Below are 26,944 nucleotides of genomic sequence, written 5' to 3'. Positions count from 1 at the left end.
CTAATCCATCAGCATTAAATATTTTGCCATTAGTTGTGTCATCTATGATCTCCTTCATCAGTGTTTTGTAGTTCTCTTTATGGAAATCTTTCATTTCCTTGGTTAGTATTTTATTTATTTTTTTTAAGCTATTGTAAATGAGATTTCTGTCATGATTTGATCCTCAGCTAGATTATTGTTTGTGTATAGAAACATTACCGATTTCTGTATGTTAATTTTGTATGCTGAATCTTTACTGAATTCATTTATGAAGTCTCAAAGTTTTTGATAGAGTCTTTAAAAATTACCAAATGTAAGATTATATCAATGAGCAGGGATAGTTTGACTTCCTCTTCTTCAGTTTGGATGCCATTTATTTACTTATTTCTCTTGCTTCATTGCTCTGGTGAGGACTCCAGTATTATGTGGAGCAGGAGTGTTAAAGTTGCCATTCTTGTCTTGTTCCAGTTCTTACAGGAAATAATTTTAGGAGGATTGGTATAATTCTTTGCATGTTTGGTAGAATTCAGCTATGAATTCACTGGTTCTGGGCTCTTTTGGGTGGTAGATTTTTTTAAATTACTGATTCAATCTCACTACTTATTGTTGGTTTGTTCAGGAGTTTTATTTCTCCTTGGTTCAATATTGGGAGGTTGTACGTTTCCAGAAATTTGTCCGTTTCCTCTAGATTTTCTTATTTGTGAGTGTATAGTTGTTCATAACAGTCTTTGGTGATCTTTCGCATTTCTGTCATATTACTTGTCTGTTTTCATTTCTGATTGTGTCTATTTGAATCTTCTCTCTTCTTGGTTAGTCTAGCTAATATAATAGCTTGTACATTTTTTAAACACTTTCTGAGAACCAGCTTTTCTTTTTGTTACTCTTTTGTGTTGTTTCTTGGTTTCTATTTCATTTAGTTCTGCTCTAATCCTTATTTCTTTTCTTCTGCTAATTTTGGCTTTTTTTCTTGTTTTCCTAGTTCTTTAAGGTGTGATATTAGATTGTTAATTTGTGAATTTTTCTTCTTTTTTAATGTAGTCACTTAATGGTGCAAACTTCCCTCTCAGCACTGCTTTTGCCATATCCCACAGGTTTTGATCTTTACCATTGTGTTACATTTTTGTGGTCTTTCAAATGGGGAACTCATGTCGTTTAGTTCTATAAAACGTTCATAAATTATTTCCTTGAAAATTTTCTATCATCGTTTTCTATATTCTCAGATTACTATAGGTTGGATTTTATACTTTAGGGACTATGTCATATATATCTATACACATGCATATGTCTATATATTTATTTATATATTATCTCAGGCAGTCTCTCTTATTGCCATTTTTCTCATCTTTTTATTGTATTTCCCAGGATATTTTTCTTACTTGACTTTTTTGAATCTTAAAATATTATTTTGGCAGTTTTAAACTACTGAGAGTTCTTAGTGTTTATTAATTATTTCTTTATAGCCTGTTATTATTGGAAAATACTACCTTTAATTTCTAATTATAACATGATTTCATTGACTTTTTTCTGTTGGCTACATTTTCACTGAATTATTTATTCCTTTATGTCTCTCTCTTTTATGTTGAATAGTTCTTTAATATATATTCACCCTTGCCTGTTCACTCATGTTTATTAATGCCTTTCAAAAAGCTGGCTTTATCGTTAAATATTATATCATTTTCTGGCAGTCAGGATATTAATGAGTGTTTTAATTTTAGAAGGTGTGTCTGTGATGTTAGTCTGTGATCTTTAATCTTAGGTGGTTTGGTTTCTTTAGAAAATGATTCTACAAAAATTCGTAATGGGTAGAGTATAACTTATTTGTTTAAATGAAATAAGGCTCTCTAAATGATCAAGTAATATGCCAATACAATGCTTTGTTTTTAAAGATATAGTCAACATATTATTTTCACTGGTTATTCCTAGTTGCCAGGTTGTAAATGGGAAGGCAATATTACATGTGCCGCTTTTTATATATCTGCTGTAACATTGTCTCTTTTAGGGTTTCACATGACAGGTTTTGGGAGTAGCACAATGATTAACACTATCTACAACTTTGTCCTATCCCATATGTTCTGACCTCCTGTCAAATCATCCATTAATTCCAGTGACATAATAAAAACACATGTAAGATAGATATATTTTTAGGATCAGAAAATGTTTTTATTGTATTTCCTTATTTTTTCAAAAGCTTATGATACCCTTTAGCTTTCATTAAGAATTACAAATATTTTAGAGGTAAGTTTCAAGAAGTATAGGTTTTTTCCAGTAGATTATAACATCTTCTCTAATGCAATGAGTAGTTTTACAGATACCCCTTTTATTAATCTTCCATGGAATAGTCATTTACTCCCAGAGCTTTCTTGTTTTTATCTATGAAATGTTACATGCTATGCCAGCTACATATTTTCTCTATTCCAGTAAATTTTTCTTGTGTATTTCTGTTTACTTCTGTGTTGTTCAAACTCTAGTGTGGAGATCATTTTAGCTCTGTTTACTTTTTTCTTAGCTTAGTATCATCTTTTATATTATCTGAAGGATAAGTTTCCTACTTTGCTTATAATTCATTACCATTAAAAAACTCCACAAAATGGAACTTTGTTAATTTGATACACCAAGATATTATAGAAATGTTTTTAAATATTATTTTATTTTCTGGTTGGGAATATAAAAACATATAGAAACAAGTCTTATTTTATTACTGTTTAATGTTTTAAAGTATACTAAGAAGTGCCTATGAGCTTATATCTGTTGACACTTTATCAGTATATTTATGTTCCTCTTACAGCATTACAATCACCATTGAAATTATCTAGTACTAAGTTTGTATTAGAAATCCCTTTATATGAGATGAATCTTAATAAAAACGTCACAAAAACTCAGGTATGTATAAAGAAGTGATACAGTTTACAACTCTTTTCACGATTAATTTGATTATTCATAAGCATGAGTGATATGAACCATTCCCTATGATTAATTTCTCCCCAATCATTTATTCTATTTGGAGGAAGAATATTGGCATTTTTAGAAAACTTACATATAAAATTTCTCAGGAGTAATTTTCAAAGTATACAAATATATATACAGCTATTTATAAATACATACATGCATATAATTAATAAAAATATTAAAATAATTTTAATATAATTAAATTATCCCATTCTCCTTATACAAATGGAAGCTATGATTTAAGTTAATATGAAATATATTTCATAGATAAACAAAAACGTAGTGGGAGGCAATAGCAATAATAAATCTGAAAAAATATCCAAGTATGTAATAAAGTAGTTTCTATATTAAGTTACTATTTTTTTTTTTTACAGGATATCTCTGCCTCTCTTTTAATTAGAGAGGAAAACAGAGAGACATGCATAAAAAAAGAAGCTCAGGACACATTATAGAATTTTGTATTTGCACTGCCCCTTTTTGTCTTATATATTGTTATACCTGTAACCAATTTTGAACCTTTATAGCATTCAAGAAAATGTATATGGAGAGAATATTTAGCATTGCATTCATAAAAAATAGCAGAGTGCTATATAAAATTATAGTTAGAGATCAATAAAGGATCTACTGAAATTAAAATGTTACTGTTTAGAGTATGAAAAGTCAAGAAAACTTCTACTTCAAATAGAACTTCAAGGATACAAAAGACCTTATATGTGGGGCTAGAAAGGCAACTTCAATTAACTGAATTTAATGGATTTCAGATAAAAAACTATCCCTTCATAAATGTGAGATTATTTTATATCATTGAAATTTTATTCAATCCATGTAAGCAAAGAAGATCTAGACACCAATAGCATTCTCTCTTTTGAGGGAAAAGTGGTACGTTGGCCCCATTGAGAAAAAGAAATGTGACTCTGATCTTCTACTTAAACTTCCCATGAATGATATTTGCAGTCATAATATATAAGATATATGATACAGAGAAGACTCAATATGTTTATGCAAGGTTAAGTTGACAGAAGGGTTAAGGATGTTGGAAAAAAAAAAACTCATTTTACATAGTGGGTAATTAAAGGGTGTTCTAAAGTAGAGAGAGAGAAAAAAAAGCAAGAGGTATATATATTTTGCTTAAACTTACCAAGTGACTAATGTAAGAATTTAAAAAGAATAAATATCCAAAAATGGGAAGTGGAGCAAGGAGTATAGGTAGTGCCAACGAGCTGAATCTTCATCTTTCCTAGTGGGCAGTCAAAAGACAATATCTAAAGCTGATAAACCATAAAATAGCCATGCAGCAGGCAGATAATGGCCCCAAAGATACTTAAGTATTCATCTCCGAAATTTGTGAATACATGACCTTATATCTTATATACAAAAGATACTTTGCTGATGTAATTATGGTGAGGGACTCAGAGAAGGGGAGATTTTCCTGAATTATCTAGGTGGCTCCAATCTAATAACATGAGTCGTTAAAAGCGGAGAACCTTTTCTAACTGTGCTCAGAGGGAGACGTGATGACAGAAGGGTCAGAGTAATGCAGTGTTCAACATAGAGGAAGAAGGCCACCGAGTGAGGAATGCGCCTGGCCTCTAGAAACTAGAAAAGGCAATGAAAGGGCACTTTCCTAGAACCTTCAGAAAGGAACACACTTCCTGCTAACACGTTGATCTTAGCCAAATGATATTTGTGTTGAACCTTTAATCTACAGAACTGTGATACATAATAATAAATTTGTGTTTTCTTAAGTCCCTATGTTTGTGGTAATCTGTTATGGCAGCAATAAAAAGCTAACATAAGCCATATTGGCATCACATTTAGATTAAAGCTATTCTAGGTAAAAATTCAAATCATAATTGGCTAAAATTGGTTGCTTCTGGGAAGCAGAACTTTTGATAAGGAGGAGTTTAGTGGGACAACTGCTTTAAAACAAGCATTTTGAACTTTTTGTGTAAGCCGCATACATATATCATTTTGACAAAAATATAAAGAAAAAATAACACTAAACATACTAAACAAATTAACCAATGTTTATAGATAACTGTATCAGTTCCATTCTCAGAATTATATGCTATAGAAGGTAGATAGTATTTTGGGAGTGTAATAACTTTTCCTCATTTTAAAATGACAAAAATTAGCTTAAAATGGCTGGTATGATTTTGTACTCACTTTCTGTATTAAAACATGTTGTTTTCTTTAGCATGTCTAAATTACCTTTTTATAATTAGGATATACCAATATTAGAGCTAAATAGATGGTTAGGTACTTCAAGGCTTGGGAATAAAATGGACTCATTGTTTATCCTATATATTTTAACTCAGTCATGCTTTAGAAAGAAATGAAGTATATATTTTGTTGTGGTGATAATTGTATGGCTCATTCTGTACTCTTCAAATATTTGAAGAGTAAAGTTGATGAACAAACCTGGTTGATAGTTTTATTTTAATAGCAGTTAACATTAGAAAGATGAGTCTACATGCAGGTCAGGCCCATAATGTTCAGATTTACTAAAATGTTTCAAAGATAGTGCAGAGAATTTCTGATAGCTTTCACCCAACTTTACCTAATGTTACCTTACACAACCATAGAGCTGTTTTTTTTAAATGAGAAATTAATGTTGGTACATTATTAACTAAACAATAGACTCTATTCAGAATTAAATGGTTTTTCACTGATGTCCATTTACCATCCCAGGGTCCAGCCAGGAGAGTACATTGCATTTAGTCTCATCCAACCTGTGATAGGATTGCAATCTTGTTTATTTTTTATAACCTTGATGATTTTAAAGAGTATTTGTCTAGCATTTTTTGAAAATGTCTTTTAATTTGAGATTGTCTGGTGTTTTTCACCTGACTAGACTTTTTATTTTCCATGGGTTTTGAAGAAGAATGTTACTGAGGTGAAATAATTTGTGATAAAAGAATACATGATATGAAAATGACTAATTATTGGTGATATCTGCTAGGTTTCTCTACTCTGAAGTTACTATTTTTCACTTTCCCTACTCTATCCTTTGGAAGTGTGTGATCAATTTCAGCCTACAATCAAGTGGTAGAAGGTTAAGTTCTACTTTCTGGAGGGGAATATTTACATATATTACTCAGAAATTTTCTTTATAAAAGACTGTTTCCTCTATTTATGTTATTACATATCAGTATAAACACACATATATTTGTTTTTATACTTTCAGTTATAATTTAACATTATTTATTTTGTTGCTAAAAGTGTTTCTGCTTTGGCCATTGTAAGCTTTTTTACATTGGTCCTTTGACAGGATCCCATCCTTGTGATTTTTAAGTATTTTCTTATTTACTGGCACTATCAAATTTTCCAGGCTCATCTTTTATTTTACTTGCTCTAGCTCTAAAATCAACATTTCTCCAAAATCGCCTAGTACTTTTTATTGTAGAAGTTAGAAACCAAGATCTAAGTATTGTGTATACAAGTTGCTACTGCAGTGTCACAGGTTCTAGGCCCTTTCAACAAATAGAAAATATGTGTATAAAGGTTAATCCCTATATACACATATACCTATAATTATCTATATATGTGTCTCTCTATCTATCCATATATCCATCTAACACCAGTTCAGATTGATATCTCTAATCTAGCACCACAATGTCGATTCCCATCTTTCTCTTACTCATTTTTGACTTATTTCTCTGACAATGAGAAATCTGCCTCTCATTTTTTACTTTTTATTTACTGATTTTTTAATCCTAATTTCAAGTAAAGAAGTTTCAGAATTTCTAACCTGTAGCCTATTAAAATTGCTGACACGTTTATCACCTAGAGTACATCATTCATATACAATTCTTATAGCCTTTAGCCTTGTAGCTTTCAGTGAAAAACACAGTTTTTCAAAGTTATTAAGGTCAATTTCTCCCCACCTATAACTACATTCAGTGAGGTTATTACTAAGGTCAATTTCTCCCCACCCCAACTACATTCAGTGAGGTTATTTCACACATTTGTAATACAGTGCATCAATACTCCAAGATGGATTACAGACTGTGATGCACTGTATTACAGCTGGGTTGATTGTTTTTGATTTACATACATTTAAGTTCACCCTTTGTAGTATACAGATGTTTTGGGTTTTGAAAAATTCATGGAATAGTGTATCTACCCCTTCATTGCCATAGAAAACATTTTCATCACATTAAAAACCCCTTTGTTTCTCTAATATCATTTTGAAGCTTTTTATCTATGACTAATCATTTGAATTTATATATAGGCTTATCAAATTGAGATGTAATACAATTAAATTTTATATTACCTGCTATAATTTTTGACATTTTTTAAATCTGTTTGTGTGTGTGAGCAGAATCTTGTTTTATATAATATTACCAAACGCCATGTGACATGGACTTTGGATATTAGTAATACTGGCAACCTTTTCAAAGATGGCACATTCAACTTCAGTGTACTAAACGGGCTTCTACGACCACAGGAAAAGTACAATGTGTCCATAAATTTCTGTCCAAGTAAGATCTTTTCTCCTATATTTGTGGTTATACTTTCAATTTATCCTTCATATATGAGATTATTTTATTATGTAGTCAGAAATTTATTTTTTCCTTTTAATTTGAGTAATTATAAATAATGCAATTTTATTGATCTCATTTTTGAATGTTACATTATTTAATTGACAAAGTTGGTATATATTCAAGGTGTACAATGTGAGGATTTGATTTTTGTATACATTGTGTAATGACTGCCACAATCAAATTACTTAACATATCCATCATCACCCATGTTGTATATTAGATCCCCAGAAACTTGTTCATCTTATAACTGAAAGTTTGTACTCTTTGATCAACATCTCCCCATTTCCCCCACTCCCAAGCCCCTAGAAGACAATATCCTGCACTCTGCTTCCATGAGTTTAAACTTTTAGATTCCTCATGGGTGAGATTATACAGTAATTGTCTTTCCGTGTCTGGCTTATTTTACTTATAATAATGTCCTCTAGGTTCAACCATTTTTTTTTTTTTTCGCGAAGGGCAGGATTTTCTTCTTTTGTATGAATGAATAGCATTCTATTGTGTATACACACATCATAATTTATTTATCCACTCATCCATCAATCGGCACTTCCATAATTTGGCTATTTTGAATAATGCTGCAATAAACATGAGTGTGCAGATATCTGAGATACTGATTTCATTTCCTTTGAGATTACTGGATCATATGGTAGTTCTATTTTTAATTTTTTGGGTAACATTCTCAAAATTCTGCTTATCACATTCAGTCACTATAGTACAATGTAATCTGTTTTTTCATTTTATTAGACTTATAAAATACCCAAATTCTGAGGACCCTGTTTTACACATGTGGTAATCTAGATAAAATACCCACAACTGGCTCAGTTATCAGTAGAAATTCAGGCAGGGTAAGAATCTATTATAGCTTTTAAGCTTATTAGAGAGTTCATTGAGCAGTGCGTTCTCTCTCTCAATAATATTCTATTAGCACTGTGTTGCAATAACTTGATATTCTACTATATCTATTAGCATGGCATTGTATAATCATTTTAGTTTTGTGTGTGAGAAACATCTCATAGCATATTATGATTAGTAGGTTTAAATATGTTCAATCTTTTTATTACCTCTCTTTAAATTTTTGAAAATATGATATAAATTATCAACTTTTCTTTGCATTCTGAGATTTGTTTTGTAAAAATAATTAAGTTTCATTATGTATCTCTCTAGTTTCTTTTCTGTTTCTACCATATTCTGGTTTGAAAGAAATAGCACAAAGGCTATTCCAGTTAAACTTACCATCCGTATTTCTGTTCAGAACTTCTCCTTTATGTCCCTGTCAACATTTATACTCAGATAAAATGGACTGGACTGGTCAATCTAGAAGGAAATAAGCAACATTTTCATTTGACTTTTCCTTCAATATGGGACTGGGCCATAGCAGTCAAATCTATGGTTTCCTTTATTAGGCTCCCAACCTTACTGTTTTGTTGTTGTTGTTGCTGGAGACAGAGTCTTGCCCTGTCACCCAGGTTAGAGTGCAGTGGTATGATCTCAGCTCACTGCAACCTCTGCTTCCTGGGTTTAAACGATTCTTTTGCCTCAGCCTCCTAAGTAGCTGGGACTAGAGGTACGCACCACCATGCTTGGCTAATTTCTCCATTTCTAGTCAAGCTGTATTTTAAAATATTTTTCTTTCAACAGCACCTCATTACATGTCTTATTTTCTCCAGCAAGCTAAATCTAATTTCTGGGTAATTTATTCTGCCCCATTAAATAGTTGTAACATCATAGTACATTTTTAAATTTAGTAATGTTTCAGCTATGTAAATGTTTTTGTGTGTTTTAACTAATTTTAAATACCCTTAAAATTTGTTTTTCATTAGAACATCCTGGAAAATACACAGCAGATATTCCTATGCTTTTAAATGATATTCCAGTTTGCTATCGAATATTATCTCTTACTGGAGAAGTAAAATCACCAAAGTTATTGTTTGACCCTCCATTTATATTTTTCACTCCCGTTCCTTTGAATATAACAACTGTGATGGATGTCAAAATTTTACCTCAAAACTATTTCAGGTAAATACTTAATGTGAATTTACCACGTCTTCTTTATATGGTTTTTGTTTGTGTCTCTGTTATATAAGAGTTATAAATAATGTCTGACCTGTTTCTATAGTTGGAAAGAACTATTAAAATATTTAACAACAACAACAAAAAAAAACCCTCTAATTATCTCACAGTCATTGAATTTTCTTGTGTATGTGTATATATATATATGCATATATATATATATATATGTATTTTTTTTTCTTTGCTGTGTCTCTCTTCATGGTGTAATAAGCAAGCTTGAAAATTCAATATAGGTCAGGCATGATGGCTCACATCTGTAATCTCAGCACTTTGGGAGGCCGAGGTGGGCAGATCACGAGGTCAGGAGATTGAGACCATCCTGACCATGGTGAAACCCCGTCTCTACTAAAATACAAAAAAATTAGCTGCATTTGTTGGCATGTGCCTGTAGTTCTAGCTACTTGGGAGGCTGAGGCAGAGGAATTGCTTGGACCCAGGAGACGGAGGTTGCAGTGAGCTGAGATCGCGCCACTGCACTCCAGCCTGGCAACAGACCAAGACTCCATCTCCAAAAAAAAAAAAAAAAAAAAAAAAAAAATCTTTATATTAGTTTTCTATTGCTATGTGAAAAATTATCAGAAATGTAATGCCTTAAATCATGCATTTGATGTCTCAAACAACATGAATTGTTTATTATCTTGCAGTTCCTCTGACTTAGTAGTCCAGCTGGCTTAGCTGTATCCTCTGCTGAGTGTCTCAATAAGCAGAAGTCAAGGTGTTGGCTGGAGTGGCATTTTCACTTGAGGCTCAATCTTCCTCCAACCTCTCAAGTTATTGGCAGAATTAATTTCTTGGTCCTTATAGAACTAAAGCATCATTTATTGACTAGGGACACACTCAGTCCACCCTCAAGTCCTAGCCATGTGGACACATCCTCACAACATAGTATACAACTAATTCAAGGCCAAAAGTATACCATCTATCAGACTTATCTGCCTCTGACTTTCAAACCCTTTTTTATGATCTAAACTAATTGTGTCAGACCCATCCATGATAATCTCTCTCTTGTTTTATTCAAAGTCAATTAATCAGAGACCTTAATTATACTGAAAGGTCCCTATACATATATATGTATATATAAATATATATACATATATTTTTATATATATGTATATATATTTATAAATGTATGTATATACATATATATACATTGTATACATACATATATTTATATGTATACATATATATACATATATATATGTGTGTGTGTTGTGAGAGTCTATGTTGTTTGTTGTGGAATGTTTAGCAGTGTCCATAGCCTCTACCCAATAGCAATCCTCCCCTTGATGTCACAAAAAACATATATCTCCACACATTGCTACATGGCTCCTGGGGAACAAAATCACTCTCAGTTGAGAAGCACCAAAGTGAAATGATAGGAAGAGATATAACAGCATAACCAAAATAAAGCTGGGTAGCAGTATTAATTTCAAATGCAATAACCTTTAATAGATAAAGTGTGTTTTTAAGATGTAAAAGTAATCAAATAATTGTAAAAGATTAAATTCACCTGGAAGCCAACAGAATTCTAAAATTCTATGCATAATTAAAATTGTCTTAAAATACGTAACTTCCAAATTTAAATTGGGAAAATTTGACTAGTCCTTTATAACTCTAGGATATTAAAACATGTATCAGAAGTGTTGATGAGTCCAGAGACAAGATATTTGAACAATATTTGTAACAAGCTTCATTCATTTAACATGTATAAATTGCACCTTACAATTAGAGAATACACATTCTTAATCAATCATGAGATATTTATAAAAATTGACAATGTATGATTGTATAGTTATAAGTCAGGAACTAAAAGTCGGTAAAGATAACAAGATCAACCATGAGTTAGAAAATGTTAAAAAAAAATTCTACAGAGAGTGAAAGAAGAAATCATACTGAATTTCACAAATAAATAATAATTAAAATACTAGATTCCAAATCTTGAAAACATTCACTGAGAGTCATGAGTGTATAATACAATCAAGTACTGTAAACACCATCTGGACATTACAGCTGAAAACTAAACTTAAAACAGCTACTAGGACTTTTACTGCTTTCTTTAGAAAAACAATTAGGCCTGCATCATTGTTTACTTTATCTGTTTTATTAAATAAACATCAAAATTTCAGTGATTGAAGAAAAATACCTTAATAAAGTACAGTAAGATTATCCATACATGGAAACATGCAATGTTAAATACTGATATTAGGAAAGAAAAAAATGACTGGAAATTTTAAACATCGAACTTAATAAGTAAGATTAAATAATGAATCTTAGACTAAACTCATGGAGTGTAGAAGGTAGAATTTTCATTTCTACACAGTAGAAATTAAAGGAATATAAAAAAATATACAAAACAGAAACTCATTGGAACCAAAAGTTTCTTCTTTGAAAGACTGATACAATGGATACTAATACAGTGAATTTGACAAGGAACAAAACAGAGAAGAGGCAGTTAAATAATGTTAGAAATAAGGAAGTATAACCATAAATCCAAAGAAAAAATGAGATAATCAAAATACTACAAGGAGATCTATTCCAATACATGTGAAAACTTACATGTGAAAGTTGTAGAAATGTATAATTTACTAAAAATATACTGGAAATAAATAGAAAGCCTTTGAATCAATACTTGAAATTTCGTAAGAAAGCATCCTCTGATGATTTTACAGTCAAGTTTTACTGAACTTTCAGGAAACAGATGTATCAAACTATAGAATAATAGATAATGTGCCCTAATTTGTTTTATGATCTCAGAAATTTCTATTATGAAATCAGGAAATGCCAGTATAAGAAAGGTGAATTATTGCTTAAGCTGTGTTATGAACAAACATATAATTGTCCATAAAGAATCAAACCATGTGAATATAAGATAGACCATGACCGAATTGTTTGTATTCTAGTATTTCAAGGCTTGTCTATCATCGAAAGATCTAAAATGTCATTTTATATTATCTACCACATTAACAAATTAAAGGGAATAATGATATGATAATTTTCATAGGTTGAGAATAAAGGCATTTGATAAAATTTTTACATCATTCATGGAAAAACTCGCAACAAACGGTAATAAAATAGATGTTCTTTAATTGTTTAAGGTCCTGTCATATAAGCCTAGAGCAAATATAATTATTGATACTGGAATATAAATGAATTACCTTTTAACAAAAGAAAAATCAGCGGTGCTTATTATCACTGCTTCCCTCAAGCATTTTAATAGAGAACCTAACACATGGCAGGGGGATAAGAAAAACAAAATGTGTAAGGGTTAGGAAATAAAACTCAGAAGTGTCATCGTCTGTATATTACATTAATTTTTCATGCAGGAAATTCAAAGAACCTACAGGAAATATTTTAAAACTGGGAAGATCACTTATCAAAATAATAGGCAAACATAATTTTAATATTTAAAATTCAATATAATTTCAGCATACATACAGCACACAACTTTAAATTACTATTTATAATAACACCAAAATTTAAAAGGTAACAGATAAAACTGAACAAAAGATATGAATGAACTGTATGGAACTGTATAAAGAAAATTATAAAACTTAAATTAAGAACTCATAAATAAAGACACCCATATTCATGGATTGGAATGTTCAATGCTGTAAAAAAAAGTTTTCCACAAATAAATTCACACATCTCATGTGATTTCAATAAAAATTCAACTAAAGATTTCATGGAGATTGAAAAGTAAAATTTTAACTTTATATGGAAGGGTAAGGATCAAGAATAGCTAGCCGGGTGTGGTAGCAAACGCCTATAATCCCAGCACTTTGGGAGGCTGAGGCAGGCAGATCATGAAGTCAAGAGATTGAGATCATCCTGGCCAACATGGTGAAACCTTGTCTCTACTAAAAATACAAAAGTTAGCTGGGCATGGTGGCATGTTCCTGTAGTTGCAGCTACTCGAGAGGCTGAGGCAGGAGAATTGCCTGAACCAGGGAGGTGGAGGTTGCAGCGAGCTGAGATGGCACCACTGCACTCTAGCCTGACAAGAGGGAGACTCTGTCTAAAAAAAAAAAAAATAAAAACAAAAGAATAGCTAAGCTCTCCAAGAGGAAGAAGAATAAGATGGGAAATGCTTGCCATAGGGAACATCAGAACAAAACCAATATGATAGTGGTACAGGAGTAGATAAAATGACCAAGGAATAAAATCACCTTGAAAAAGGTCCATAGATGAATAGTTATTGGATTTATGATGAGAATGTTATTGCAGTTCTTTGGAGTTAGGAAGTTATTATTCAGTAAGTGATGGAGTGAGTTAATATCTGTATGAAATATTCCAAACGGTATTGTATCTCTGCTTTACACAATTCACAAAAATTCATTACAAATGTATTAAAAGCTTAAACATGAAAGGCCAAATGTAGAAAATAAGTATTAAAAACATTTAAAATTTTTGTAGGTAGTGAGGGATTTCTTTTTTAATTTTTGTAGCTACATAGTAGGTGTATAAATTTATGGGATACATGAGAAATTTTGATATAGGCATGCAATGTGAAATAAGCATATCATAGAGAATGCAGTATCCATCTCATCAAGCATTTGTCCTTTGTGTTATAATCCAATCACACTCTTTATTTTTAAATGTGCAATTAACCTATTATTGACTATAGTCACTCTGCTGTACTATCAAATAGTAGGTCTTTCTTTCTTTTTGTACACATTAACTATCCCCACCTCCTCCACAGACCCCCACTACCTCTCCCAGACTCTCGTAACTGTCCTTCTACTCTCTATGATGTCCATGAGTTCAATTGTATTGATTTTTAGATCCTGTATATAAATGAGAACATATATTTGTCTTTTTGTGCTTGGCTTATTATACTTAACATAATCATCTCGAGTTTCATCAATGTTGTTGCAAATGACTGAATCTCATTCTTTTTATGGCTGAATAGCATTCCATTTTGTATATGTAAATTTTCTTTATTCATTCATCTGTTGATGGACGTTCCAGTTGTTTCCAAATCTTAGCTATGGCAAACAGTGCTGCAATGAACAGAGGAGTGCAGATATCTCTTCAACGTACTGATTTTCTTTTGAGGGCATATACACCCAGTAGTGGAATTGCTGGATCATGTGGTAGCTCAATTTTTATTTCATGAGGAACCTCCAAATTGTTCTCCATAGTAGTTGTGCTAATTTACATTCCTGTCAACAGTGTATGACAGTTCCCTTTCCTCCACGTCCTTGCCAGTGTTTGTTATTGCCTGTTGTTGGATAAAAGCCATTTTAACTGGGGTGAGATGATATTTCATTGTAGTTTTGATTTGCATTTCTCGAATGATCAGTTATGTTGAACACCTTTTCATATCCCTGTTTGCCATATGTATGTCTTCTTCTTCTTCTTCTTTTTTTTTTTTTTTTTTTTTTTGAGACAGAATATTGGTCTGTCACCCAGGCTGGAGTGCAGTGGTGCAAACTTGGCTCACTGCAATCTCCGCCTCCAGGTTCAAGCGATTCTTCTGCCTTAGCCTCCCGACTAGCTGGGATTACAGGCACCCACCACCATGCCAGGCTAATTTTTGTATTTCTAGTAGAGATGGGTTTTCACCATGTTGGCCAGCCTGATCTCAAACTCCTGACCTCAGGTGATCTGCCCTGCTCTGCCTCCCAAAATGCTAGGATTACAGGCATGAGCCACCATGCCTGGCCTACCATTTTTATGTCTTCTTTTGAGAAATGTCTATACAACTTTTTTGCCCATTATTAAATTGGACTATAAGGTTTTTTTTTTTCCTATAGGGTTGTTTGAGCTCCTTACGTCTTTTGTTTACTAATCCCTTGTCAGATGTGTAGTATGCAAATATTTTCTCCCATTCTGTGCATTGTATTTTCACTTCATTGACTGTATCTCTTGCAGTACAGAGGTTGTTTAACTGGCTGTGATCCCATTTGTCCATTGTTGCTTTGGTTTCCTGTGCTTCTAGGGTATTTTTCAAGAAATTTTTGCCCAGCTCAATGTCCTGGAGATTCCACAAGCTTTTCTTGTAGTAGTTTTAAAGTTTGAGGTCTTATATTTTAAGTCAATCCGTTTTAATTTGATTTTTGTATATAGGATGAAAGATGGGTGTCTAGATTCATTCTTCCACTTACAAATATTCAGTTTTCCCACCACCATTTTCTGAGTAGTGTCTTTTCCCCAGTGTGTATTCTTGGCATCTTTGTCAAAAATAAGCTCATGGTATTTGTGTGCATTTGTTTCTGGTTTCTCTATTCTGTTCCATTGTTTCAAGTGGCTGTTTTTATACCAGTACCATGCTGTTTTGGTTACTATACCTATGTAGTATAATTTGAAGTCAGGCAATATAATCTGTCCAGTTTTGGGCTTTTTACTTAGCATTGCTTTGGCTACTCTGTTTTTTGTGTGTGGTTTCATATCAGTTTTAGAATTTTTTCCCTATTTCTGTGAAGAATGTCATTGGTATTTTGAAAGGAACATTTGATCATCTCAAGTGGTTCTTAGTTAAATTAAAACATCATCCATCTTATATTGTGACCAGAAAATAAGAGATGATACAAAGATATCTTTAATAATGGGGCACATGATTACAAATACTTCTTTTGTAATTTTCCTGAGGATTCAAAAAAATGAAATATACATTTAGAGGCAATTACTTGCAGGTATTTTGAGCTAATGAAACATTTTTTTTAAATTTTAAAACAGAATGTCAACTCTACATGTCCAGATTCCCACAGCAAGGCTTCTTGATGGCCAAGAAATTCACCCTCTTACTGTGAAATTTCCAAAAGGCAGCATCATTCAAGGCTCTCACGATGGAATTAATAATAAGATGACTTGCTGCCTTACTTTCAACTCATCTAAGCCTGTGTCATTTTTTACCAATCTTCTTTTCTATGATGATGCACTAAACTGGTAAGATATCTAAATGTAGATTATTTTGTATCTGACATTAAAGAATAACATGTTTATATTTTACACCATTGTAAAATGTTAAAAAGAGAGGGATCTAATATAATAAACTTGGACATAAAGATTCTTTCTAAAGTTCCAAATGTAAGTACTATCACAAAAAAGCAGCATAATAGTGGCTACCAATTTATACTCTGGAGCTAGACTGCCTGGGGTCACATCCTGGCTTTGTTAACACTACTTCTGAGCCTCTCAGTTTCGTCATCTGTGAAATTGAGCTAATAGCAGAACCTATCCCATCGGTCATCATGAAAAGTACAGTGAATTGGTAATTATTAAGCAATTGGACAAGAAGTAACCCAAAGGAAATGCTAAATAAGTATCAACTGAAAGTGAGAAACATCAGCATAATGATTTCCCTACAATATGGCTTTGTTACATGTTGCTTTAACGGTGTCAGTAGATTTCAAATACACCTTGGTGAAATGATGTTTCTGGATATCTTTTCTTGTAGGATGAGAAATACCATTTTTACATCATATCCTGAAATAACTTGACTGACTAAATGGCAAGAGGTTGAAGTGTAGAACTATAAAGTTTGTTTAAAAGGCTTACAGTGAAAAAAAAAAAAGAAAAAAAAAGGCTTACAGTGAAAAGTAAAATTAGTGTCAGTGTATGTTCTCTATGTGCTCATTTCTTAACATTTAGAGGTGCCATTTGCATATTTGTAGTCAAAGGACTGATTCATATGTTTCCAATTAGAAGATAGAGGAACAGATACTAAAAGAATGTCACATTAAAGGCAAAGTGTAGCTGTATCCAGGACACAGTGAAAAAAATTCAGTGACATTGCTTGAGGCTACTTTCAAGCACTGAATTCCATGTCTGTCATGGGAGGCATTCTGTCTTTTTGTATGTTACTGAACTTCTTCATAAAAGTTGAATCATATTTCTCTCCATTCAACAAATTCATTCCTTTCCCGAAGCACTATGTGGTGTGTACTTTTCAACTCATCAGGAAAAATCATTAATATCTTATCCATGAATGTCTTAAAGCTAATGCGGTCTCACATCACATTAACAGAGTAAGGAAATAAATAGTTTCACTAAATATTATGGGGGCTAAGTGGCTTCTGAAAATAGGGGTATAATTTGCCTCTAAGAGGGGCATGAACGTACTTCACAGTGCCAATGTGTTGAAGCCTGGTCGGCAAACGGGATAATAAGACTTGAACACATTCTCTAGAGGGAGTAGGATGATTCATATGATAGTTTTCTTTTCTTTTTGTTAAGCATTTCCTTTCAGTCCTGAGTGTTACTTGTTCTTATCTGGAATTACTCACCATTTTTCTAAATATTTTCTTCTTAATACATCATATTTCACAAAACTCCATTTCAATCAGCAGATTTGGGATAAATTAGAGCTATTGGAACTAATTTAGAAACTTTGCAAATCATAGATGAGCAACAAAATACTTTTCTGTACACCCAGATAAACAAGGAATTAAGACCATAAGCATTCCCTAGAGTCTTAATGCTGGCAAATCGTTTTATTGGTGACTGGTTAACTCCTTATCTGGTTTTCCCATAGTAGTGAATATGATCGGATCCTCTTATTGTTCTCTACTCTCCAATACTGTCTTGCCTTCCTTTCTTTGGGCATCCCATTTCTGATCTCATTGAGATAAATGAGGTATTCTAGAAAAGAATTCCTCAAGAGCTTCCCTTTCACTTCAGAATTTCTATGAAATAAATTGTACTCATTTATTATTGTTAATCTATTAGCTTATATTTATTGTAGGGAAACCATTTGTGTACTCTGCCCAAGATTTAGGGAAAGAAAGGCGGAAAATCCTTGATGGATGTTAGTGTGGTAGGTTTTATTGCCCTACGTTGAAGCCTTTATTTGCATCTGGTTTGTTCATATTGAAGCCCATGGGCCTAATTAAAAATACAACACTGATTTCTTCATTTTTTGCTTTATTTTACTTTGTAAAATTCTTTCATAATGTGATTTCTGTTGGGGGCTAACATGCTTGGTGTTTAATTTGTTTTCTTTAGATTTTGTCACGTTTGGATTGGCTCAACCAGCTGGAAATCTGTTAATAATAGTAGGAACAAGTATTTTCTGCTAATGTGTCTGCTTTCCATTCCACAATCATGTGCTCACAGCTCAGAGATTATACACCCTACTTGCCTCTTCCCCAAATTCCACACAAAGTCTGGGGATAGAGGTTTTATTCAGTTGGTGCAAAAGTAATTGCAGTTTTTTCCATTACTTTCAATGTCAGAAAAACTGTGATTACTTTTGCACCAACCTAAATATATATCTATGTGAGAAATGGTGATGTGAACAAGGAGTATTATAAACAGTGAAATAGAGCATGAGGTATGGAGGATAAACAACTCATAATTTAATGGCATTTTTGATGTTATGGTTTGGTGAATTCTGGCAAGACTTAGCTGGGAGATGAAACTGAAAAGGCAGCAGGAACAGATTATGAAAGTCATCCATCCTCTGCTTTGGTATCCATGAGTTAGAAATAGGGTGAGAACTGGGAGAGTGTGATGTTATGGATATCAAGGCTTGAAAAAATATAGGAAGCATAAGGTCTACAGCTATTAATTAATATAAGTCAGGTACTACTCATAGGCTAGATTTCATGGAATCCACACAGAAGTCCTGAGAAGTGGGGTTTTTTTTGTTTCTAGATTATCATCTCTGTTTTACAGAAGAATCTAAGGTTCATAGTGTGACCGAATACTTGTCAGAACTCACTCAAACATTAAATGGGGGAGCCAAGATGTAAACCATATTTTGGTTTCCAAAGATGTTCTACTTAGCCACCTTATTTTAAGTACCATTTAGACAATAAAGAATCACATAGAAATTTTTATAATAATATGTTTTTCAAACAACCCCATCAAAAAGTGGGTAAAAGATATGAACAGACACTTTTTAAAAGAAGACATTTATGTGGCCAACAAAAATATGAAAAAATGCTCATCATCACTGGTCATTAGAAAATGCAAATCAAAACCACATTAAGATACCATCTCATGCCAGTTAGAATGGTGATCATTAAAAAATCTGGAGACAACAGATGCTGGAGAGGATGTGGAGAAATAGGAACACTTTTACACTGTTGGTGAGAGTGTAAATTAGTTCAACCATTGTGGAAGACAGTGTGGCGATTCCTCAAAGACCTAGAAATAGAAATTCCATTTGACCCAGCAATCCCGTTACTAGGTATAAACCCAATCCCATTACTAGGTATATACCCAAAGTATATTAATTATATACTGGGTATATAATTAATTGGGTATATACCCAATTAATTATAAATTAATCTATTATAAAAACACATGCACATGTATGTTAATTGCAGCACTGTTTACAACAGCAAAGACTTGGAACCAACCCAAATGCCCATCAATAACAGACTGGATAAAAAAATGTGGCACATATACACCATGGAATACTATGCAGCCATAAAAGAGGATGAGTTCATGTCCTTTGCAGGGACATGGATGAAGCTGGAAACCATCATTCTCAGCAAACTGACACAAGAACAGAAAACCAAACACCACGTGTTATCACTCATAAGTGGGTGTTGAACAATGAGAACACATGGACATGGCACAAACTGGGGTCTGTTGGTGGGTGAGGGCTAGGGGAGGGATAGCAGGGGGTGGTGAGATTGGGGACAGATAATGTTAGGTAAAATACCTAATGTAGGTGATGGGGGGATAGAGACAGCAAACCACCATGGCATGTGTTTACCTATGTAACAATCCTGCAAGACGGGCACATGTACCCCAGAACTTAAAGTAAAATTAAAAAAAAAAGAATTATATGTTTTTGAGGGTTATACTAGTATATGTCATATATAGATTTTCCAAAGAATAAGATATATGTTTTCTTTCTTTCCTGCTCTTCTGCATATCTCTCTCTCTCTCTCTGTCTCAGACACACACACACGTAAAACTTCTATGTTCCGCATATAGTAATGATAGAATTACAGTCTACCCAATAAGTACTGAAACATTATTTATTTTCCTCAATATATTAATTAATGAGGCAAAATCTCATAAATTGTCTCTAGAGTTATAGCATAAAATCAAACAAATATGAAATGTAACTATGTAGTCACATAACATAGTTGTTGTGGTTCCGGTGATACCAGGAGCAGTGGACCTGCACATTTGTTCTTGGCTGGTGTTTAAAAGTGTCATTGTCTGATATATGGTTTAGCTGTTTCTCCACCCAATCCCCATGTGTCATGGGAGGGACCTCATAGAAGGTAATCGAATCATGGAGGTGGGTTGTCCTGTGCTGTTCTTTTAATAGTAACTAAGTCTCATGAGATCTGATGGTTTTATAAAGGGCAGTTTCCCTGCACAATCTCTCTTGCCTGCCACCATGTGAGATGTGACTTTGCTCCTCCTTCACTTTCTGCCATGACCGCATAAGGCTTCCCCAGCCATGTGGAACTGTGAGTCCATTAAACCTCTTTTTCTTCATAGCTTGCCCCATCTTGGGTATTTCTTCAGAGAAGTATGAAAATGGACTAATACAGTAATTTGGTACCACAGAGAGTGGGGTACTGCTGTAAAGATAGCCAAAAATGTGGACGTGACTTTGGAATTGGGTAACAGGCAGAGGTGGAACAGTTTGGAGGGCTCAGAAGAAGATAGAAAAATGTGTGAAAGGTTGGAACTTCCTAGAGACTTGGAGGGCTGACAAACCAGGAAGATGTAGGAAAGTTTGGAACTTCCTAGAGACTTGTTGAATGGCTTCTACCAAAATACTGATTGTGACATGGACAATAAAGTCAAGGCTGAGGTGGTCTCAGATGGAGATAAGGAACTTGTTGAGAACTGGAGTAAAGGTCACTCTTGCTATGCAAAGGGACTGGTGGCATTTTGCCCCTGCCTTAGAGATCTGTGAAAGTTTAAACTTGAAAGAGAGGATTTAGGGTATCTGGCAGAAGAAAGTTCTGAGTGGTAAAGTGTTCAAGCGGAAGCAGAGAATACAAGTTTGAAAAATTTGCAGCCTGACAATACAGTAGAAAAGGAAAACCCATTTTCTGGGGAGAAATTTAAGCCAGCAGCAGAAATTTGCATAAGTAACAAGGAGCCAAATGCTGATCACCAAGACAATAGGGCAGATGTCTCCAGGGCATGTCAGAGATCTTCACGGCAGCCCCTCCCATCACAGGTCTAGAGGCTTAGGAGGGAAAAATGGTTTCCTGAGCCAGGAACAGGGCCCCCCTGCTGTGTACAGCTTAGGGACATGGTGCCCTGTATCCCAGCTGCTCCAGCTGTGGCTAAAAGGAGTCAAGGTGTAGCTCAGGCCATGGCTGCAGAGGGTGGAAGTCCAAAGCCTTGGCAGCTTCCACTTGGTGTTGAGCCTACAGGTACACAGAAGTCAAGAGCTGAGGTTTGGGAACCTACCCCTAGATTTCAGAGAATGTATGGAATCATCTGGATGTCCAGGCAGAAGTTTGCTGCAGGAGTGGAGCTCTTATGGAGAACCTCTGCTAGGGTAGTATGGAAGGGAATTGAAGGGTCAGAGCCCCCACACAGAGTCACCACTGGGGCACTGCCTAGGAGAGCTGTGAGAAGAAGTCTACTGTCCTCCAGACCCTAGATCCACTGACAGCTTACGCTATGCACCTGTAAAAGTTGCAGACCCTCAATGCCAGCCCATGAAAGCAGCCAGAAGAGGGGCTGTACCCTGCAATGCCACAGGGGTGAAGCTGTCCAAGACCATGGGAACTTACTTCTTGCATCAGTGTGACCTGGATATGAGACATGGAGTCAAAGGAGATCATTTTGGAGCTTTAAGATTTGCCTGTCCTGCTAGATTTTGGACTTGCATGAGGCCTGCAGACCTTTTCTTTAGGCCAATTTCTCCCATTTGGAATGGCTGTATTTACCCAATACCTGTCCCCCATTGTATATAGGAAGTAATTAACTTGTTTCTGATTTACAAGCTAAGAGGTGGAAGGGACTTGCCTTGTCTCTGATGAGACTTTGGACTGTGGAATTTTGATTTAATGTTGAAATAAGTTAAGACTTCGAGGGACTGTTGGGAAGGCATGATTGGTTTTGGACATGATGTAAGGACATGAGATTTGGGAAGGGCCATGGGTGGAATGATGTGGTTTGGCTGTGCCCCACCCAAATCTCATCTTAAATTGTAGCTCCCATAATCGTGGGAGGGACCCAGTTGGAGGTAATTGAATCATGGAGGTGGTTTTTCCTTGCTGTTCTCATGATAGTGAATAAGTCTCACAAGATCTGATGATTTTATAAAGGGCAGTTCTCCTGCACACACTTCTCTTGCCTACCACCATATGAGACATGTTTTGCTTCTCCTTTGCCTTCCACCATGATTATGAGGCCTCCCTAGTCATGTAGAACTGTGAGTCCATTAAACCTCTTTTTCTTTATAAATTACCCATCTTGGGTATTTCTTCATACAGTATGAAAATGGACTAATACAGTATCATTAACAGCAAAGCTGACACTGAAGTATCTGTTCTATGAATTTATTGACCCACAAATTCCTGGAAAGTATCTGATTTAGTTGTCCACTCAAAACCAATAAAAAATGTTTTCCTAATCATGGATGAGATATAGTGTAGTAGAATGTTTGACCTTTCCTTAAAAATAACAAACTACATTCTTGCTTAATTTTGCAAGTCACCATATTTAAGGAACTGGATTATATATGTCCTCTGCCTTTAAAACAGGTTCAATAAGAATTTAGCACATAAAGATAAATTAATTTGTAAGAGTTTTAAATAATAAAAATTATAATTCTTACATTTTTTCATTGATGTTTTCATTAATCATTACATTCAGACTTTAGAGCTGAAACTCCTAGACTTTGTTGCAAATGTACTTAACAGTTTTCTGATGAGAAATATATTTTTAAATAAGCAAATCTGATGTTTAAAACTGAGAATATAGAGCTGTTACTTATATTAGCTCTTTTCTTCTATTTAATAGCACTTTATCAACCCTATTATGGGTTTATAAATACTTGTGCTGCGTAATAAAGCTTATTATACTTACTCTCATTGAAAATCACTTAAATGGAAATTATACTATTTTTAGAAAACATTCAATACAATTAAAAAGAATTGAGAAATAATGAAGGTAATTCTAAGTATTGTTCTGCTCAGTGCATAATTTGGCATTTGTGTAGAGTGTGCTTGGCACCTTTGGGTCAGTCCTTAGTACTTTAAAATGTGTGTTTAGCATGCCTCTTTCAGAAACCTTCCTGTTTTTGAATGGATAGGAAACTGCATCACATAAAGGAGACAAGCAGAGAGTGAATCAGATACAGATTGAATCAGTTTGAGCATTAATTCACTCAAGTTGGCAATGCCACATTGGGAACTGTAGTGTAAATTAATACCTGCTATTTATGTGCCTTTTTGGAATATTCAATATTGGATATTTAAAATAAATATGTAGATATGTTTAATATATATTTAAATTAAGACTGAAAATAAGCAAATAATGTGAGTCAGGTACCTCTGAAGGATATTACCAGGTAGTTATAGGCAACTTTTGAGGTACTTTAAGCTCTCCTTATAGATTAAGAAGAATTAGAAAGGATATATTAATCTTTTGGAGACTCTACTCTCAGTGCAAACCATTTACAATGATCCATCTCAAATTTTAGCATCGTGGTAATGAAAGGCAGGCAATGTGAAATCTCAAGAGGATTTCAGTATCCATCTAACTGTTCATAACTGAAGTCAGTATTGTAATATTGCCTGAAAACCTTATTTGTCATGATTTAGGGGGCTGAGTTACACATAATACCATACACTGGTCCACCTTACTTAGTGTTTTGTGTGTAGATAGAATAAGCAGTGAGGAAGGGAGTAGGATTCACATGATACCACTCTGTATTCTGATATAATCATCTGCTCTGTATTCTTTGACCTAACCCTGTGAAAAGCTGTTTGTAATGGCATCTTCATCCTACAAAGAGCATTATTTTCATGGTTAATCTGTTCAGACAAATCATAATCTCTATTACAAGGTAGAATGTTTCATTTATATTTAACAAAAATACAATACTGGTGTATCATAATAAACTATAAACATGATGTTCATAACTAGAAGTTATTCATTATTTACTTGTAGCAAAATGGTGGAGTTTAAGATGTACATAGAAATGCAAAAGTTGAGAAACTGTCAAGGTAATATTTACCACATCTTCCCAGATAATTAAAATTATAGTACTTTTAACACCAGGTAGCAGAATAAAAGAGTTAACTGTAGATGTAGTTTTTCTAATAACCTCCTTTTTCTTTTTCTTTTCTCTATCCCCATCCTCTTTGGAATCTGTGAAGTTGGTTGGAGAACCTCTGCCTTGCTTATAGATTTTTCATTTTGAAGGAAATTCCAATATCTTGTCCTCTTTCTCTCCCTTACTGGTTGTGAGCACCTGCCTGGCCGCTGTTCTTCACAGAACTCCTAGAAGGTGGATGCCCATGCAGACTTTGTGATGTGGTTTGGATTTGTGTCTCTGCCCAAATCTCATGTGGAATTGTAACCCCCAATATTGGAGGAGGGGCCTTATGGGAGGTAATTGGATCAAGGGGGTGGATTTCTCACTTGCTGTTCTTGTGATAGTGAGTTCTCACAAGATCTGGTTGTTTAAAAGTGTATAGCGGCCGGGCGCGGTGGCTCACGCCTGTAATCCCAGCACTTTGGGAGGCCGAGACGGGTGGATCACGAGGTCAAGAGATCAAGACCATCCTGGTCAACAAGGTGAAACCCCGTCTCTACTAAAAATACAAAAAATTAGCTGGGCATGGTGGCACATGCCTGTAATCCCAGCTACTCAGGAGGCTGAGGCAGGAGAATTGCCTGAACCCAGGAGGCAGAGGTTGCGGTGAGCCGAGATCGCGCCATTGCACTCCAGCCTGGGTAACAAGAGCGAAACTCCGTCTCAAAAAAAAAAAAAAAAAGTGTGTAGCATCTCCCACTGTTCTCTCTTCCTTCTTCTCTGGCCATGTAAGATGTGCCTCCTTCCCCTTCACTTTCTGCAATGACTGTAAGTTTCCTGAGGCCTCTGTAGCATGTTTCCTGTATAGCCTACAGAACTGAGTCTATGAAACCTTTTGTCTTTATAAATTACCCAGCCTCAGGTAGTTCTTTACAGCAATACGAGAATGAACTAATACACTTTGTAACTCTATTACTGATTAACACGGTGTATGTTGTCCTCACTTGTGATCAAGAGATTCTTGTGTCTGGCAACATAATTAATGAACTCTACTCATACTTAATGAGTTCTATGTGTGTTATAAATATATATAAGCGTACCAGAATTAAAATTCCTTTGTCCCATCAATTGACTTAACTGACTTGAAGTAATAGCTATAGCAATCGTTAGATATTTAAGACACATATCAATGAATTTTTGTGCATGTGAGTAAAGTTACATATGAAATATTTTGCTAACAGTTATTGACATTGAGAAAAATTGTGAATAGATGTAAATAATCCACATCAGAATGGTTGCTCAAGGAAGTTTGTTTTATGTAATAAATTTCCCTGACAGAAATATAGTCATCTGAATATATTCCATTGATTTTAAGTGTTTACCTAAATGCTATATGAATTCTGTAAGCACCTATTTTTTATGGGGATGGGTTGGTTGTTGGTTTCACAATGAAAAGCATGTTCAAAACACCAACCCAGCATCCTTTCCTCTCCTTCACCTGTTGTTCACTTTATTCAAACCTACATACAGAAATATGGTTCATTAATCAAAAGCAACGTTAGCATTAACCTCTTCTTTTAACCCTTCATAGCCACTGCCAGTGTTACCAACATATATTTTTTTTCTAGCTGCATTGTAGAAAAAAGTTTAGTTAAATAACCATAGTAAGCCTAGAGAGACATGTTTCTATAAACCTGGAGGCTTTCTTTCTCTGCCCATTTCTCTGTGAATTAAAATCATGCTCAATAAGATTGCTTTTGGAATGTGAGATTTGCCTTAAAATAGTACAGATGAGAGCAGAACTTTAGTAAAGATGATAAATATAGTATCATAATATTTTTCATGATGTTGACATATGTTTGACATGCCATCACAGTATTTTGTGTGCCAGTGGAAAGCACTAAAATATTATAAATACAAGGCTAGTTATCACAAAAATTTAACATGAAACTTCAAAGTTTTATTCCTAAAAATTGGTCAGACAAGCATAAAATCTCTCAGCCTCACTAATGATGTGGAAATAATTAGTGATGTGTGATTAGAGTATTAATTATTCACCAGCTAATGGCCAGAGAGATGAATTGTGAGACTTTTCACACCTTATTTAATGAATTATATGTGGACATCATACCATTCAATATTAAAATATGAAAGATTTGTGAGGAAAGTGATATACACATGGTCTCCATGTTTCATCTGCAGAGTACTTATTAATTTCCAAAAGAGAAATTTTCAGCATAGGAAAATCGGTAGGATT

The 26,944-nt window shown here is 34.1% G+C and overlaps 1 protein-coding gene across 1 annotated transcript in view; it reads left to right on the top strand.

Annotated features, from left to right (window-relative positions):
* Positions 1 to 26,944, top strand: part of CFAP47 (cilia and flagella associated protein 47) — a 442,460-nt gene that overhangs the window by 122,586 nt on the left and 292,930 nt on the right. Inside the window, 4 exon segments of the mRNA XM_021669675.2 lie at positions 2,765 to 2,859; positions 7,250 to 7,409; positions 9,293 to 9,488; positions 16,221 to 16,430. Coding sequence (XP_021525350.2) covers positions 2,765 to 2,859; positions 7,250 to 7,409; positions 9,293 to 9,488; positions 16,221 to 16,430 — 661 coding nt within the window.

This window comes from Aotus nancymaae, unplaced genomic scaffold, assembly GCF_030222135.1.
Source record: "Aotus nancymaae isolate 86718 unplaced genomic scaffold, 86718_ANA_hifiasm-v0.15.2.pri h1tg000058l, whole genome shotgun sequence".
NCBI classification, from domain to species: Eukaryota; Metazoa; Chordata; class Mammalia; order Primates; family Aotidae; genus Aotus; species Aotus nancymaae.
The sequence above is the reverse complement of the archived record's forward strand: the minus strand, read 5'-3'. Positions and strand labels throughout refer to the sequence as shown.